The sequence below is a fragment of the Oryx dammah genome, unplaced genomic scaffold (assembly GCF_014754425.2).
Source record: "Oryx dammah isolate SB20612 unplaced genomic scaffold, SCBI_Odam_1.1 HiC_scaffold_27, whole genome shotgun sequence".
Lineage (NCBI taxonomy): Eukaryota > Metazoa > Chordata > Mammalia > Artiodactyla > Bovidae > Oryx > Oryx dammah.
Window position 1 is genome coordinate 100,046,931 of NW_024070211.1, and position 13,718 is coordinate 100,060,648.

The following is a 13,718-nucleotide window of genomic DNA, read 5'->3' on the forward strand; positions in this document are numbered from 1 at the left end:
TTTCAAATGATAAAAGTAAAAGAATAAAAGTAAAAGTTCCATATCACAATTATGTCATCATTCAAGGATTATATTTCCAGCCTGTCACAACCCTAATAGGTGGGCTTAATAGCACATTTGTAAGCATAAAACTGGAAATATAATAATGTAAAATAAGGTAATTGAACATGAAACTTTGAGGAGAAGGAGTTAAGATAAAGTATGAAAAAGTGATATTCTTTAAAATTCTAAGTAGTCATAAGAGGATTACAGAGCAGAAAATATATAAAACAAGGGTGATTATCAATTTAAGAAATTCTCATTCATTAATCTGAAACCCATTTCTCTATAAAACTCCCAGGTTTGTTGTAACTTTTATTAGCACTTTACTTTTTCTCACAATACACACGACAGTTTTTAATCCCACATGTGGATCAGAGAGCCTTCCTCTCATTCAGACCCTTGGTTGGTATGCTGTCTTTCCGGGTGAACTATTTTGAAAATATTCTTTGCTTATGTCTTAAAATTTGTCTAATCTGTCTTTGCTGGCAGCTGGACAGCAGGGACCAGATATGACACTCCCTTACCTTTCCCAATACCCAAAGCAGACAATGGTGCTGTAGGGTGACTAAGGAAATACAATCACTTCGTTAGTATTATAGCCCTTTAAGAGCCTCAGCAATTTCCCACAAGCACCAGCTTAAAATTTAGCCTAATTCCAGAAGAGAGTCATTGCAGGCAGTCATCTACCAGACGTTGATTTTGTGTGTTTACAGTGAAAGCGTTAGTCGATCAGTCATGTCCGACTTTTTGCAACCTCAAGGACTGTAGTCCACCAGGTTCCTCTGCCCATGGGATTCTCCAGGCAAGCATACAGAAGTGGGTAGTCATTCCCTTCTCCAGAGAATCTTCGCAACCCAGGGATTGACCCCGAGTCTCCCACATTGTAGGCAGATTCTTTACCATCTGAGCCACTAGGAAAGCCACAGTATCAGATTTACAAGCAAGTTAATTGTTCATATTAGTATCTAATCTCTTTTTTAGAATCTAGGTTTTCACATATATCAGCCAGAAGACTGTTCTCCCTCAATGACAAATGCATGCATTTAAGAATTAGCTAGAAGACAATATACGGAGAACAAGAATGTTCAGTTTTAGACTGAACAGTTTTTCCTCTTGGAGGTCTAGATGTTGATTTTTGCTCCCCTTTTCTTTCTCACCATCTTTGATACACTTTTTTTCCAATGCTTATTTGAAAATGTTAAATATTCATATAATTATTTTAAGGATACTAGGTGCATTAAGCAAAAATAAGGAATTCAATTATGTAAGATACATGTTTAGCTTGCTAGCGTGGCTGTCACCATTCTCTCTCTTTACACCTTCCCCCACATATCTACCTGATTAAGAAATGACTTAGTTTCTGTTCTCAAATCTGTGTGTGTGTGCTCAAATCTGCATGTGTGTTTGACACATACACTGTATAAGAAGGCATTTTGCTGTGTATCATCGGACCAAACTCTGGGTGGTAAATGTTTGTGTCATCCAACTGCTGCTTCTCCCAAGGCACCAGGTTTTACCACTTACTTGTTAAAATGATACAGCAGAGAAATCAGGATATTTACATTCATTCCACATAAAATCCCCAAGCCCAATGCTCAATTCTGAATATACAGCTTAATTGTGTACCAAATATTATGGCACTGCATTTAAATCACTGACATATCATTAATACATTTTCTTTAAGTAATGTTACGTTGAATAAAACACCTCCACTTAAGAACAATTGAGTATGTTCCTGTTTATTCCTGTAATATCCCAATGAATGGGATAAAAAACTAGGTAGCTAAATGTCATATTTAGGGTAATACACCCCTCAGTAACACAGATAATTATAATTCTGAACAACTTGAGGTTAGTTTATATTTTAGTTATTATTCATTAAATGAATAAATGTTTTTACCACATCTGAAATATACCAAAAAAAAAAAAAGGATTTTCTTGAAAATTAAGCAGAAAAAGTTTGAATTATGTTGGTGGGGGCCAGTAGTAAGAGGCAAATACATGCTGAGTAACCAATTCATCACATATAACATTTCCCTCTTTGCTATAACACTATGAGATCTTTTTTTTCTGGTGCCATAGTCTTTAATGAAGACTGTAAAAAAAAAAGGTACTTTGATTTCATAAATTAAGCACGGACCAATTGATATGTAGTTCACCTTAGTGATCTTCATAAAATGAAAGTTTTCATTACAAGAACAAGATAAATTAAAATTCAAATCAAACTATATTGAGATTTCATTAGAAAATTAGGCTGGGTTATTATATTTGTAGATTTTGGTCTATAATTTTTTTCTGGTCTAAGAAAATTTTGCATATACTTATTCAGAATATAATAGTAACAAGCATTTACTTAGCACCTAGTGTTCTGCAAATCAAATAAGAAATATGGACAGCTGATAGCCTTTGAAAAGAGATTCAACGTAGGATAAGGAGACCATAATAGGGGAAAATAAACTTTAGGGGACTGAGAATCCAATAAAAAGCAAAGAAATCCCTCATCTTTAAAAAAAATGAATGATATTTAGATGTCCATATCATTTTAACTTCCATTCTAGATCTTCCTCACATAATTTTTATTGGTTAAGAAGATATAGGGGAAAAAAGGAATTTTCATTTCTAGCAAATCCTTCTTTAGTAAAAAAAAAAAAAAGCGGGGGGGAAGGTCCTGCTGTCTAGCATAAAGACCTAGAACTTAAAATTTCAGTCTTCATTACGTAAGCTGGGGCAATTAATAGTTCCAAGAAACTATTAAGCAAAGCACAGACTCATCAATATATCAAAAGGCTTAAAACTTTTTGTCATAAAAGTGTATTACATGGGAATTGCCATATTTTAATTTAAATCTGAAGCCAAGATCACCATATATGTAAAGTATATCTGGTTATATTGATATTAAATAATTGATTACTTTCCTCCTTTTCTTCACTTATCTTTTCCCTGTTCCATTCTAATAGTGTAAGATTTGGCTCCCAACATATAAAAAATAATAGATATTATGGAAATTTAAAAGAAATGGCTATCCAACGGGAAGGATCCTATAATATTTCATTATAATGCATCTTCATTTTAGCATTTCCATGACCCCGAGTCTTCCAACACTACTTCCAGATAGCCACAATATCTCGGCCACTTATGAAAAGAAAGTGTATTCTTCATATAAAATATTGTATTAATGTATTGATGCATTTAAACAAACTTTATTCATTTCCCAAACACAGTTACTTCTCAGGACACAAAGTACCCCAAGTCTTAATATCATGCCGCTGTACCTCCAATCCACCTTGATATACTCAGTAGTTCCATGTATCAAATCATGACCCCTAATTCCTAAAGAAACAGATTGATACAATATTCATGTGGTTATAACTAAGGAAAAATTAAGGAATTCAACAAAGCATTAATGTACCCAAAAATTCAATTCAGAAAAAGCTTTTTTCCTAGTAGTTTCATTAATAGAATACCAAATTATATTGCTCAATATTTTTCAGATTTTTAGGCTAGGTTCAGGTATCTTCTCTGGCATACACTTACACAAAAATAGTTTTAAAACAAACATTTGTTTTAGAAACAAACATTTTTCTAGTGTAGATCATCTCTTACACAAAACAATCTATGAATATAAAGATCACAAATGAATCAAATTGCTTGTAGATGGTACAAAATATCAACTAACCATTAAAGAACGTTTTGTACTTCCCTTTCTTCAAAAGAACTAGAATAAGTATTTCAATTCCCATAAACATTTGTATATACATATTGGTAGTAATATACATCATGGTATTTTTGAAACAAACAGAATTCAAGGGTTTCCTTTACGATAAGTGAAAATGTCTACATACAAAATTTTAATTAAAATATATCAAATTGTCAGAATGTTTCCTGTGTATCTGAAAAGTAGATACCAAATTTAATTTTCAATAATACACAATGTCTCTTAATAATTTAGAAAATCCTTCAAAACAATACAGGCTTATACTTATGAAGCTATATCAGCCTGTATCTTAGAATGGATGTGTCAAGTGATAAAGAGACTCCTACTGTGATAAGACCATCCTTACAGAGAAATACAAAAACTCAACAAGCGTGTAAAATCAAGTTACTTGCAATCTCTGTTACTCTGCACTAAGGTGTTATAACAATTTTGGAGTCCTTCATTTCCACCCCATGTCCAGCCCTTCCATAATATCCTCTATTTTACTTTATGTTTATTGCATCTGTGTTACTTTTCTTTTTCTGTCAAAGCATAACACACACAAATATGGTCACAGGCTGTAATACAGCTCCATGATTTTTTGGTTACTAATTGTTAATAGAAATGTAGGAGTAACTAATACGTTTCTACAGAGAAACATTACTAAATAAATTTTTCAAAACAGACTGATTGGATGAGTAACATAAGGAAAATTATTTGACATATGATAACTTTCTAAAGTATGGTAACAAAACTGATTTTCAAGTGCCATTTTCATTGGTGTATCTATTCCTTTTGAGGAAAAGAAATCCCATCCATTTATTCTTTCTCGATTCAAAACAATCACATCCATCTCTTGATGACAAGTCTAAGTCAAATATCACTTGGTAAACGACCACACCATTCTTCAGTTTTTGATATAGCTTCCAATCAGAAGTTTCAAAACAACTCTGTCTAGCAAACACATCACTGTACTTTAAACGGTGATGCCACCTATCCCGTATTTCAGGAGGGTCAGAACACAAACATACAGAGGCAAGGATCATCACTGTAGACCACAGATACTACATCAGTTTATTAGCTCTTTAGGGAGAATAGGTAACACTTGTTTTTAAACTAACTACAGATCAAATCAGGTCTCTGTTTTTTTAAAATGATTTACAATACCATGTTACAAGAGATTGATTAGATAAGGGAGGAAAAAACGGCTATGTGTACTGAATTATGCTTACCTAAAATCTGCATCTAGTCGCTTTACATTTTAGGAGATGCCTCTTCTTGAGATAATCAAGATTCTTTACAACAGGGAATTTAGATTTAATTATCAAACTTTAATACCGTGTTATATAGGTCAAGTGAGTATGTCTGCCTTTCTCCGGAAACAAAGAGATTCAGAGTAATAGGATTTCAGATTTCAGAGTAGAAACAGCAAGATATGTTTTGAGACTGTCATTTACTGTAACACAAATCAATATTAAATGCTTTATGCAGGAAGCACACTTTCAGAAAATGGGCCCTAAAGCTTTCTGGGATCTGACCCTAATTACTAGAGCAGGCTCTTGCCGTTTGTCTCTCTCTTCAATTATTTACGGGGCAAAAAGAGCCAAATGGCATTGCATTAGCTATATTAAATGCTATGTACTTGGTTTCTAACTTACTAATGGTACATAAAAATTACTAAGGTGAATGTGCCTGTAGAAACATGGTCTTTTTTTCTTCACCTGAGTGTATGTTATTTATTATTCATAAAGTTAAGTGTTGAGCAGGCTGTCCTTTAGGTACCCAATGCTGCATAATTTAAACAAATGCATTAAACATATATGATATCTAAAAGGTAGTGCATTGATTACACCTCAAATTTTCTCTGAACAACTTATATTTACAATGTAGTTCACCAAAATACGGGTACCACCCTCCAATATCTGAAAACAAATACAGAGGCCACCACACAAAAATGAGTAATGTGTATCCTTACTGCTACCATCTTGCTGCTTTCTGGCGATTATTGGGTAGGGGGTGAAAATGAGGTCCTTCAGGGAAATTTCAGGTCTCTATGCGGAAGAGTGTCATTTCACCTACAGGGACACATGCAGAACGATGATGTAGGTACATAACATGGACCAAACACACTGTAAGAAAGAAAGGCTTATCGAAGTTGAATCAGAGATTCTCTGCACCAGGCCTGAAATGCCCTCTGCCAGCAAGCAGGGCATGATAACAACCTTCCAGAAAAAGTTCAGAGGCTGTATCCACACTTGATTCTTTTGTAATCTGGAAGGGCACCAGAAGTCCAGATAGGAGATGCTAAGAGCTGACAAAATCTTTTGCATCCAACTTTCTCCCTCCCAAACTGGAAAAAAAGCTTCCAAAGCAGCGAAACCCTCACTTTTCATGGACCCAATAATTTTTTTTAAATGAGTTCAGAAGGCATCAAATTCTTATAGTAAAAATAAGATAGGCCCACTAACAACGTACCCAGGGTCCCTAGAAAGCCAGGCGCAATTTGTATGACTACATGTCATCTGCTGTTTTACTTAAGCGTGTACCAAGGCCACTTCTGAGAAAGCACCACTGAAAATCGATCTGTAGGTAAACATATAAGGTAGCACTTTTCAAAACTAAATACGAAGTCACTTCTTTCTCTGCATCTAAATCTGCCCATTGTCCCTCCTTTGCAGAAGCTACAGGGAAGATTAAAAGGGACATCAATGAACGCTGACTGAACTTTGGCCACTTTCCTACCCAAAACACCAGCGTAAAAGTAGAAATCAGTAACCAGGTGAAGTGCCACAGCGCACAAAGATCAAGGCGAGGGGCGGGCGCGCAGGGCCGGAGGCGGGGAGGGAAAAGTCCCGTCCCCCCCTGGAGCCCCAGTCATCGCGCGCGCGGGAGACTGAGGGGCGTCCCCGGGGGGCGGGAGGTTCGGCGCCACTCCGAGGGAAGCCGAGAGTTACCGCTCGCCGGGCGAGGCCCAGGAGAAGGGGTCGAAGATCTGCGCCGCCGGCGGGACCCGCGGCCGTGCAGCCAACGCTCGGCGAGGGGCGCCGCTCGGCCCGCGACCCTCCCCGCCTCCCGGGCCAGGAAGGGGCCGGCGGCTCTTTCCTGTCTAGTCTTTCCCCCCGAGGCTTTCTGTAACCCGATCCCCGCACTCAGTTCCGCGGGCAGCAGCCGCCCAGCGCGCCGCCCGGCTGCGCCCAGGCCAGCGCTATAGTTAGCAACCTTCCATCAACTCCACCGGGGGCGGCGGGAGCTCGCCGCTCGCCCCTCCCGGACCCGAGCAGCGTGCGCCCCGGGCGCCCCCCATGCCCGGCGCCCCTTTACCTTCGCTTGAAGATACTGGGGGTAGTAGTAGGTGGCGTACTGAGGGTACATCTGCTGTTTCCACACTTTGCCCATGAAGCTGGAAGGGAGCCTGCCGTGCAGGGTCGCGGGCACTTTGGGGTTTCCAAGTCTCGATCTCTCCTGCCTCTCCCTTTCCGGCGGCGGCGGCGGCGGCGGCGGCTGCCGCTGCTCCACCTCCCAGCCCGGACCAGACGTCCTCCTCCTCCTTCTTCTCCTCCTCCTCCTTCTTCTCCTCCCAGACAGAGAGAAAGACACTGCAGAGCGCAGAGGGCACCCCGGACAGGGCGCTCCCAAGGAGTTGCCTCCCGGAGCCCGACTGCTCCGGGGCTGCCAAGGGCTGGCGCGCTGGCCGCGCTCCGCTCCGGCGAGCAGGCTGAGCGGGGCCGGGAGGTGATCAATACAAGTGGAAAGTGCTGCGGCGGCGGCGGCAGCGGCGGCAGCGCTCGGTGCCAGGCGGCATCTGGGGTGGGTGCGCCCGATTGGGAGAGGGGAGAGGGGCTGGCGTGCCGCGGCCGTGGGGGAAGGGCGGCGGGGGCGGGGCTTGGGCGCCGCGGATCCGGGACCCGCTGGAGGTGAGGGCTGAGTTTTAACCACTCCTCACCTCCCGGGCTCCGCGTAGGACGGACCGAAACCTTGGGAGCCCGGATCGCTTTGTGTTGGGGGTGGAGTGTGGGGGTAGACTGGAGGGACCCAGCTTAAGAACTGCGGAGTGGACACCTTGTTTGCTTTCATGAGTTTTATCTCCTTTAGGAGGAGGGGAGGAAAGGGGAGAAAGAGGAAGAAATCTGATTAATCTCTCACTTACCCCCACCCAATGATTTTTTTTTCCCCCACAAGAGAAGAAAAATGATTTAGTGCCCAACCACAAAGCTGCAGTGGGGACACCTGGGTTCGGTTCCCCCCACCCCCCTCCCCAGGCCTAATTTTCTAGTTGACCTTGGGAGGGTTAGTGTCCTTCGATTTGGTTTTCCCAGATGTGAGAGGTGAAACCCTGCCCTCTGCACAGGAGGCGCGGGGGCGGGGTGGGGGGTGGGGGTTCGCGTGCGCGCGTACACACACATACACACACACACACACACACACACACACACACACACACTCACACCAAATATACGGATCCTTCTAAGGGGGAGATGTCGCAAAGAGGCAGAATGTTATCATTAGAGGACACAATATAGACATCAGCTTTTCTCTGCCTGTTTCTAATGCTGCCAGACAGTCTATCAACTCCCACTCAGGAGCAAGGAAACTCCCTGAGTTTGGAATATTTTAAGGCCATTTTGAAAGTCACGCTGGCATATTGTTGCAGTGTGCTTCGGTGACATATTAAAATCAATCTCTCCTTTTCTGCCTCTCTCCATCTCCTGATTGTCACAGCTCCAGACAGCCCCAGACAGCCGTGGTTCAGTTCACTACGTAACTGGATATAATTTAATGGAGTTAATTGGTCCCTGAAGCTGCCTGTAGAAGACTTTTTACATTCTAGCTCAACAAGAGGTTATACCAAAATGTACAAACAGGATAAGTAAGAAAGCACCTTCAAGTTGAAGTTGTTGTAATGAAAAATTAATATGTTATTAAATAGACCTTGATTACTCTGTTTTGTCATTTTGGATTTCCAAGAGTCTGTTTTCATAATAGCCCAAAGGTAAATCAAGCTGAAATGAAATGCTTGATTTTGTCAAACAGTTACATTTTGTCTGGTTACATTTCAAACGGTTTAGTAAGATACCTTAAAACAATGCAATAGTGAAGTAAAGCCTTTATTATCTTTATATGATTTAGACAAATTTCTAGGTTAAACATTTTGAAAAAAACAATATAAGTTCATATGAGAATATTTTGGATATGCCAGGAGGCAATCACACTCTCATAAAAAATAACAGTTAACCCATGTGAAACCCTATAGGGAAACTAGCATTTACTGAGCTTCTGCTATATGGTGGATCCTGTTGAGGTTAATAACAGTCTGAAGAGTGGGGTAGTTCATTGTCTAGCTAGGGGTTAAAAATAGTTCTTTATACTGTTTCAATGTGGGACCTTTTAATGTATTTGATAAGAGAATGGACATGAACTAACCAGCATTAAGAGCCTAGCAGGACTAGGAATGATTTAGCGGAGTGACTGAAGGAAGAGGACAGATTAAGAACAATTTCAGGGGTTCTAGGCATCAGTTGATAAAAGAAATGACCAAACTTAGACTGCTCTACTTTCTTCTGGATGATGAAAATTCAGTCTGTTTTACAGAGCCCAGCAGTACACCCACAATTATGTAGACACTTGATTTATGACTGTGTTAGTATTGCAGAGCAGTGGAGAAAGAATGAGCTTTTCAATAAATGGTTTTGGGTCAATTGGCTGTCCATATGGAAAAATGAAATTGGAGTCCTGTTTCACAAAAGGAGAAGAAAGAAGTTTAAGTGAATTAAAGGCCTAGATGTAAAAAAATAAAACTGTAAAGCTGTTAGAAGACAATATAGAAAATATCTTTATCACAATGAAGTAGGGAATATTTCTTTAATAAAGTAACCAAGACTGCAAAATTGATCAGTTTGACTATATTGATTAAAATTCAAAAATTGATTAAATTTGATTCATCAAAGGATTCTATAAAGAAAGTAAAAATGCAAGCCACATAATAGTTTTTTGCAATCCATATGAACTATAAAAGGCTAACAGAATACATAAAGAACTTTCTGAAGTCAGTTTAAAAAAGAGAAATGTTAAAATGTGAGCAAAAGAATGAATGTGTCTATTTCATAGAAGAGGAAGCACAAATGTCGCTATAACACTTGAAGAGATAGTCATGCATGTATGCACGCTAAGTCACTTCAACCGTGTCTGACTCTTTAAGACCCTATGGACTGTAGCCCGCCAGGCTTCTCTGTCCATGGGATTCTGCAGGCAAGAATAGTGGAATGAGCTGCTTATGTCCTCCTCCAGGGTATCATCCCAACCCAGGGACAGAAACCGTGTCTCCTGCGGCTCCTGTATAGTAGGTGGATTCTTTACCCCTGAGCCCCGGGGTAAGCCAAGTAATAAAGGAAATGCAGATTTAAATAACAAGATACCATTTCACAATCACCAGATTGGCAAAAATTAAGAACTCTGAAAATATTAAGAGTAGGTGGAGATGATAAAAGGGGAATATCTCAAGAACACTGCTTACTGGAAGAAATGTAAACTGGTACATCTGCTGCTTTAGAAAACATTTTGACATTTCCCAATTTATTTGCATGTATCTGATGACACAGTAATTTGATTTGTGAGTGTCCATCTCTTTGTCTATCTGTGTACCAAGAGAAATGTACAGGAATGTTCATCATATACTGAAAATAAGTCGAATGTCTACCACCTGTAGAATGGATAAAAAAGGCTGTGGTACATGCCTACAATGGAACACTTTGCAGCACTGAAAATGAATAAACAGTTAAAAACAGCAACACAGATCATTTCCAAAAAAGTGTTGCAAGAGGTTAGTCAACATAAAGCATGATTCCATTTGTATGACGTTAAAAAACAGAAAAAATAAATGAATAGTATGTTGTGTAAGAGTAAGTACAGAAGTAGTGTTTTTAAAACTATAAAGACAAACAAGGGGATTATAATATAAAATTCATAACAATGGTTTTCTCTGAGGGAGAAGAGTGTGATGTTCAGGGATGGACAGAAGGGACTTGCAGAGATGGCAATCGTTCATGTTTGCACTGTGGTGTGGACATATAACAATATATTTCAATACTTTTCTTTAAGTGATTCCTAGACACTTTTGTATGTTTACTGTATTTCATACTAAATCATTTTAAAAACAAAATTCAACATTTAGTGTTGTTTATGATCTTTTCCAAACATATACAGAAAGAATAGACCAATGATCTCTTTGTTCCTAACAGCCTGCTCCAACATTTATCAACATTTTGTCATTCTTGTTTCTCTCTCTCTGCCTCCCTCAAACCCTCTCTCTCACACACATACCCACAGCCATTTTAATTTTTCCGCATTGTTTTAAAGCAAATCCCAAACATTGTATCACTTCACCTGCAACACTTTTGGTATCTACCTCCAACAAATAAGAACTTTTAAGAGCATGGCATCAAATCCCCTCTAACAAAGTTAATAACAGATACTTTGTTAAGATTGTCTACTACTCAGTTCCTGCTCATTTTTCTCCAGTTATCTAAAAAAATCACTTCTTGTAGTTCATTTGCTTGTCCTTGTTCAGTCTCTAAGTTGTGTCCTTGGGAACCCCATAAACAGTTTTAAAAAGTTCATTGGCTTAAATCAGAATGAAACAATGCTTGTACATTACGTTTGGTTGATATGTCTCTTAAGCTTCTTTTAGTATATAAAAGTTCACCCCTACTCACTTTCTAAATTAATGTTTATTTGTTAAAGAAATCGAGTCATTTGTCCTATAGAATTTCCTACATGGCTTATTGCAACCTCATGCTGTCATTTACGGAGAAGGCAATGGCACCCCACTCCATTACTCTAGCCTGGAAAATCCCATGAACAGGAGCCTGGTAGGCTGCAGTCCATGGGGTCGCCAAGAGTCAGATATGACTGAGTGACTTCACTTTCGCTTTTCACTTTCATGCATTGGAGAAGGAAATGGCAACCCACTCCAGTGTTCTTACCTGGAGAATCCCAGGGACAGGGGAGCCTGGTGGGCTGCCGTCTATGGGGTCGCACAGAGTCAGACACGACTGAAGCGACTTAGCAGTAACAGGTGTCATTTAAGTTTACAGAGGTTTAATTACATGCAGGTTCACTTTTTGGGGGGGCAAAGAGCAGTTCATAGGTGGTGCTAAACACACATAGGTGATGTCTATCACATCAACAGAGACATATAATGTCTGGCTGTCTCACTTTTAGTGATATTAAGATCAATCAGAAGTTCAGGTATTATCAGTTTTATTTTTTCATTAAAAAGTTCCATGGTTTTAGTAGTCATTCATGAGTGTTACCTCAATCCATTATTTCAGTAGGAGTTATAGAACTGTGGGTTTTATAGTTTTTCCATTCCTTCTGTACTTATTAGTTAGAAATTGTCTATGGAGAAGAATTTTCTCTCTTCAATTCTTTGGTTAACTTGAAATACAATTAGCACAGGAAGAGCAGGATAAATTTCCCTTTATTCACCAAGTTTCAGAATAATAAGTTGATGCTGTAAGAAACTCCAAAGCTTACCAGTTTTAAGTAACAACATTCTGAACTTACGGATTTTTATGTTTGATTTGTTTCAATCCATCACAATCATTATTCTTGTTATGCTCAAAGTGTCCCATTTTTCAGCCAATGGAAAACCATGGCTTGGTGTTTTTTTTGTTTGTTTGTTTTTTTACCAGATCGCAATAGTCTTTGACATGGGTTCAGAGAACGAGATGGTTGCATGGCATCATCGACTCAACGCACATGAGTCTGAGCAAACTCTGGGAGACAGTGAACAACAGGAAAGCCTGGCATGCTACAATCCATGGAGTCACAAAGAATCAGACACAACTGAATGAGTGAATAACAGCAAATAGTCTTTGATAGATTTTTTTGCTTTCTAGCATAAGATTGTCCTAGGTTCTTGTACAGCTCATGCCTAAACCTGGATCAGCTAGTTCTCTTAAAAAAAAAAAAAAAGAGCCCACATCAGCTTGCTCTTAATAATTTTTTATTATGAAAATTTTCTTGAATGTGTTTTATCCTTATTACATTTGGGGGGCAGGAGCTCATGAGCTATTCTTTATGAAATTTGTGCCAAGATGATCCTTAGGAGAGCATGAGCTATTGAGTGATTTTCCTCAAGAGAAGTTATATATTTATACCTTCACCAACATTTAAGAAGCATCCTTTATGAGCAGGACACGGTATATGGTATTCCCCTGCATGGAGTGTACAGCCCAGTGAGACAGACAGAGATAAAACAATAATAAATAGTGATAAAGTCTAAGAAAAAACCAACAAGCTAATGGGAGCAGAGTAACTTCGTGGGAGTTGGGTTAGGAATTTCAAGTAGTCAGGGAGAACCACTTAGAGGAGACATGATGAATGAGACTGGGTCAGCCATGAGACACTTGTAGGAGGTGAAAGGTGAGGGTGATGTCCTTGTAGAAACAACCCCAAGTTACAGATTTTGAGGCATGCATTGTCCCATCCAAGCTCTGCAATCTGATTTCACTTATAACCAAAGGTAAACTTTTCCTTTTTTAAACAGTTAATCAGAAGTGAACCAAACAAATGAGCACTGATGAATGCCTTTGTTCTGTCTGTCAGAGAGTATTGAAATAATTGTTGGATAAAATTGGAAATTTTGTTACAAACAGTCCCTGTGCATCAGTAAATTGGAAATGGGTTTTAGATTCTTTAGAAGGACTTCATGTAGAGCTTGGAGAATTTGCTTCCACACTAGATGACTAGGTGATGTCTGTAACACATTTACTGAACACTTAAGACAGAAAGGTCATACAGCTTTTGCAAGGTGAAAGTGTAACTGACATACATGTTAGAGTTCTTAGTGGGTAAAACAAACAGCAGAGTAGATAAAAGGGAACCAGTGGTAATAATGTACAATGGAGTTTTGTCTTGAATAGGGAATTGTTTTACAGTCTTCAGGGAAGGTATGTATAAATCATTGTCTAGCCTGATGTTT

General features: G+C 39.3%; 1 protein-coding gene across 7 annotated transcripts in view; it reads right to left on the reverse strand.

Moving 5' to 3' along the window:
* The window catches only part of RBMS1 (RNA binding motif single stranded interacting protein 1), a 221,469-nt gene extending 213,868 nt beyond the window's left edge, over positions 1 to 7,601 (reverse strand). For 4 of the 7 annotated variants that reach the window (XM_040229217.1, XM_040229211.1, XM_040229207.1 and 1 more), the window contains exon 1: positions 7,058 to 7,601. In XM_040229217.1, the coding sequence (XP_040085151.1) occupies positions 7,058 to 7,132 (75 nt within the window). In that variant the 5' untranslated portion in view covers positions 7,133 to 7,601. The remainder of the gene's footprint in view (positions 1 to 7,057) is intronic. The other 3 variants (XM_040229208.1, XM_040229213.1, XM_040229215.1) reach the window with 3 other exon arrangements.
* Positions 7,602 to 13,718: the final 6,117 nt, after the last annotated feature.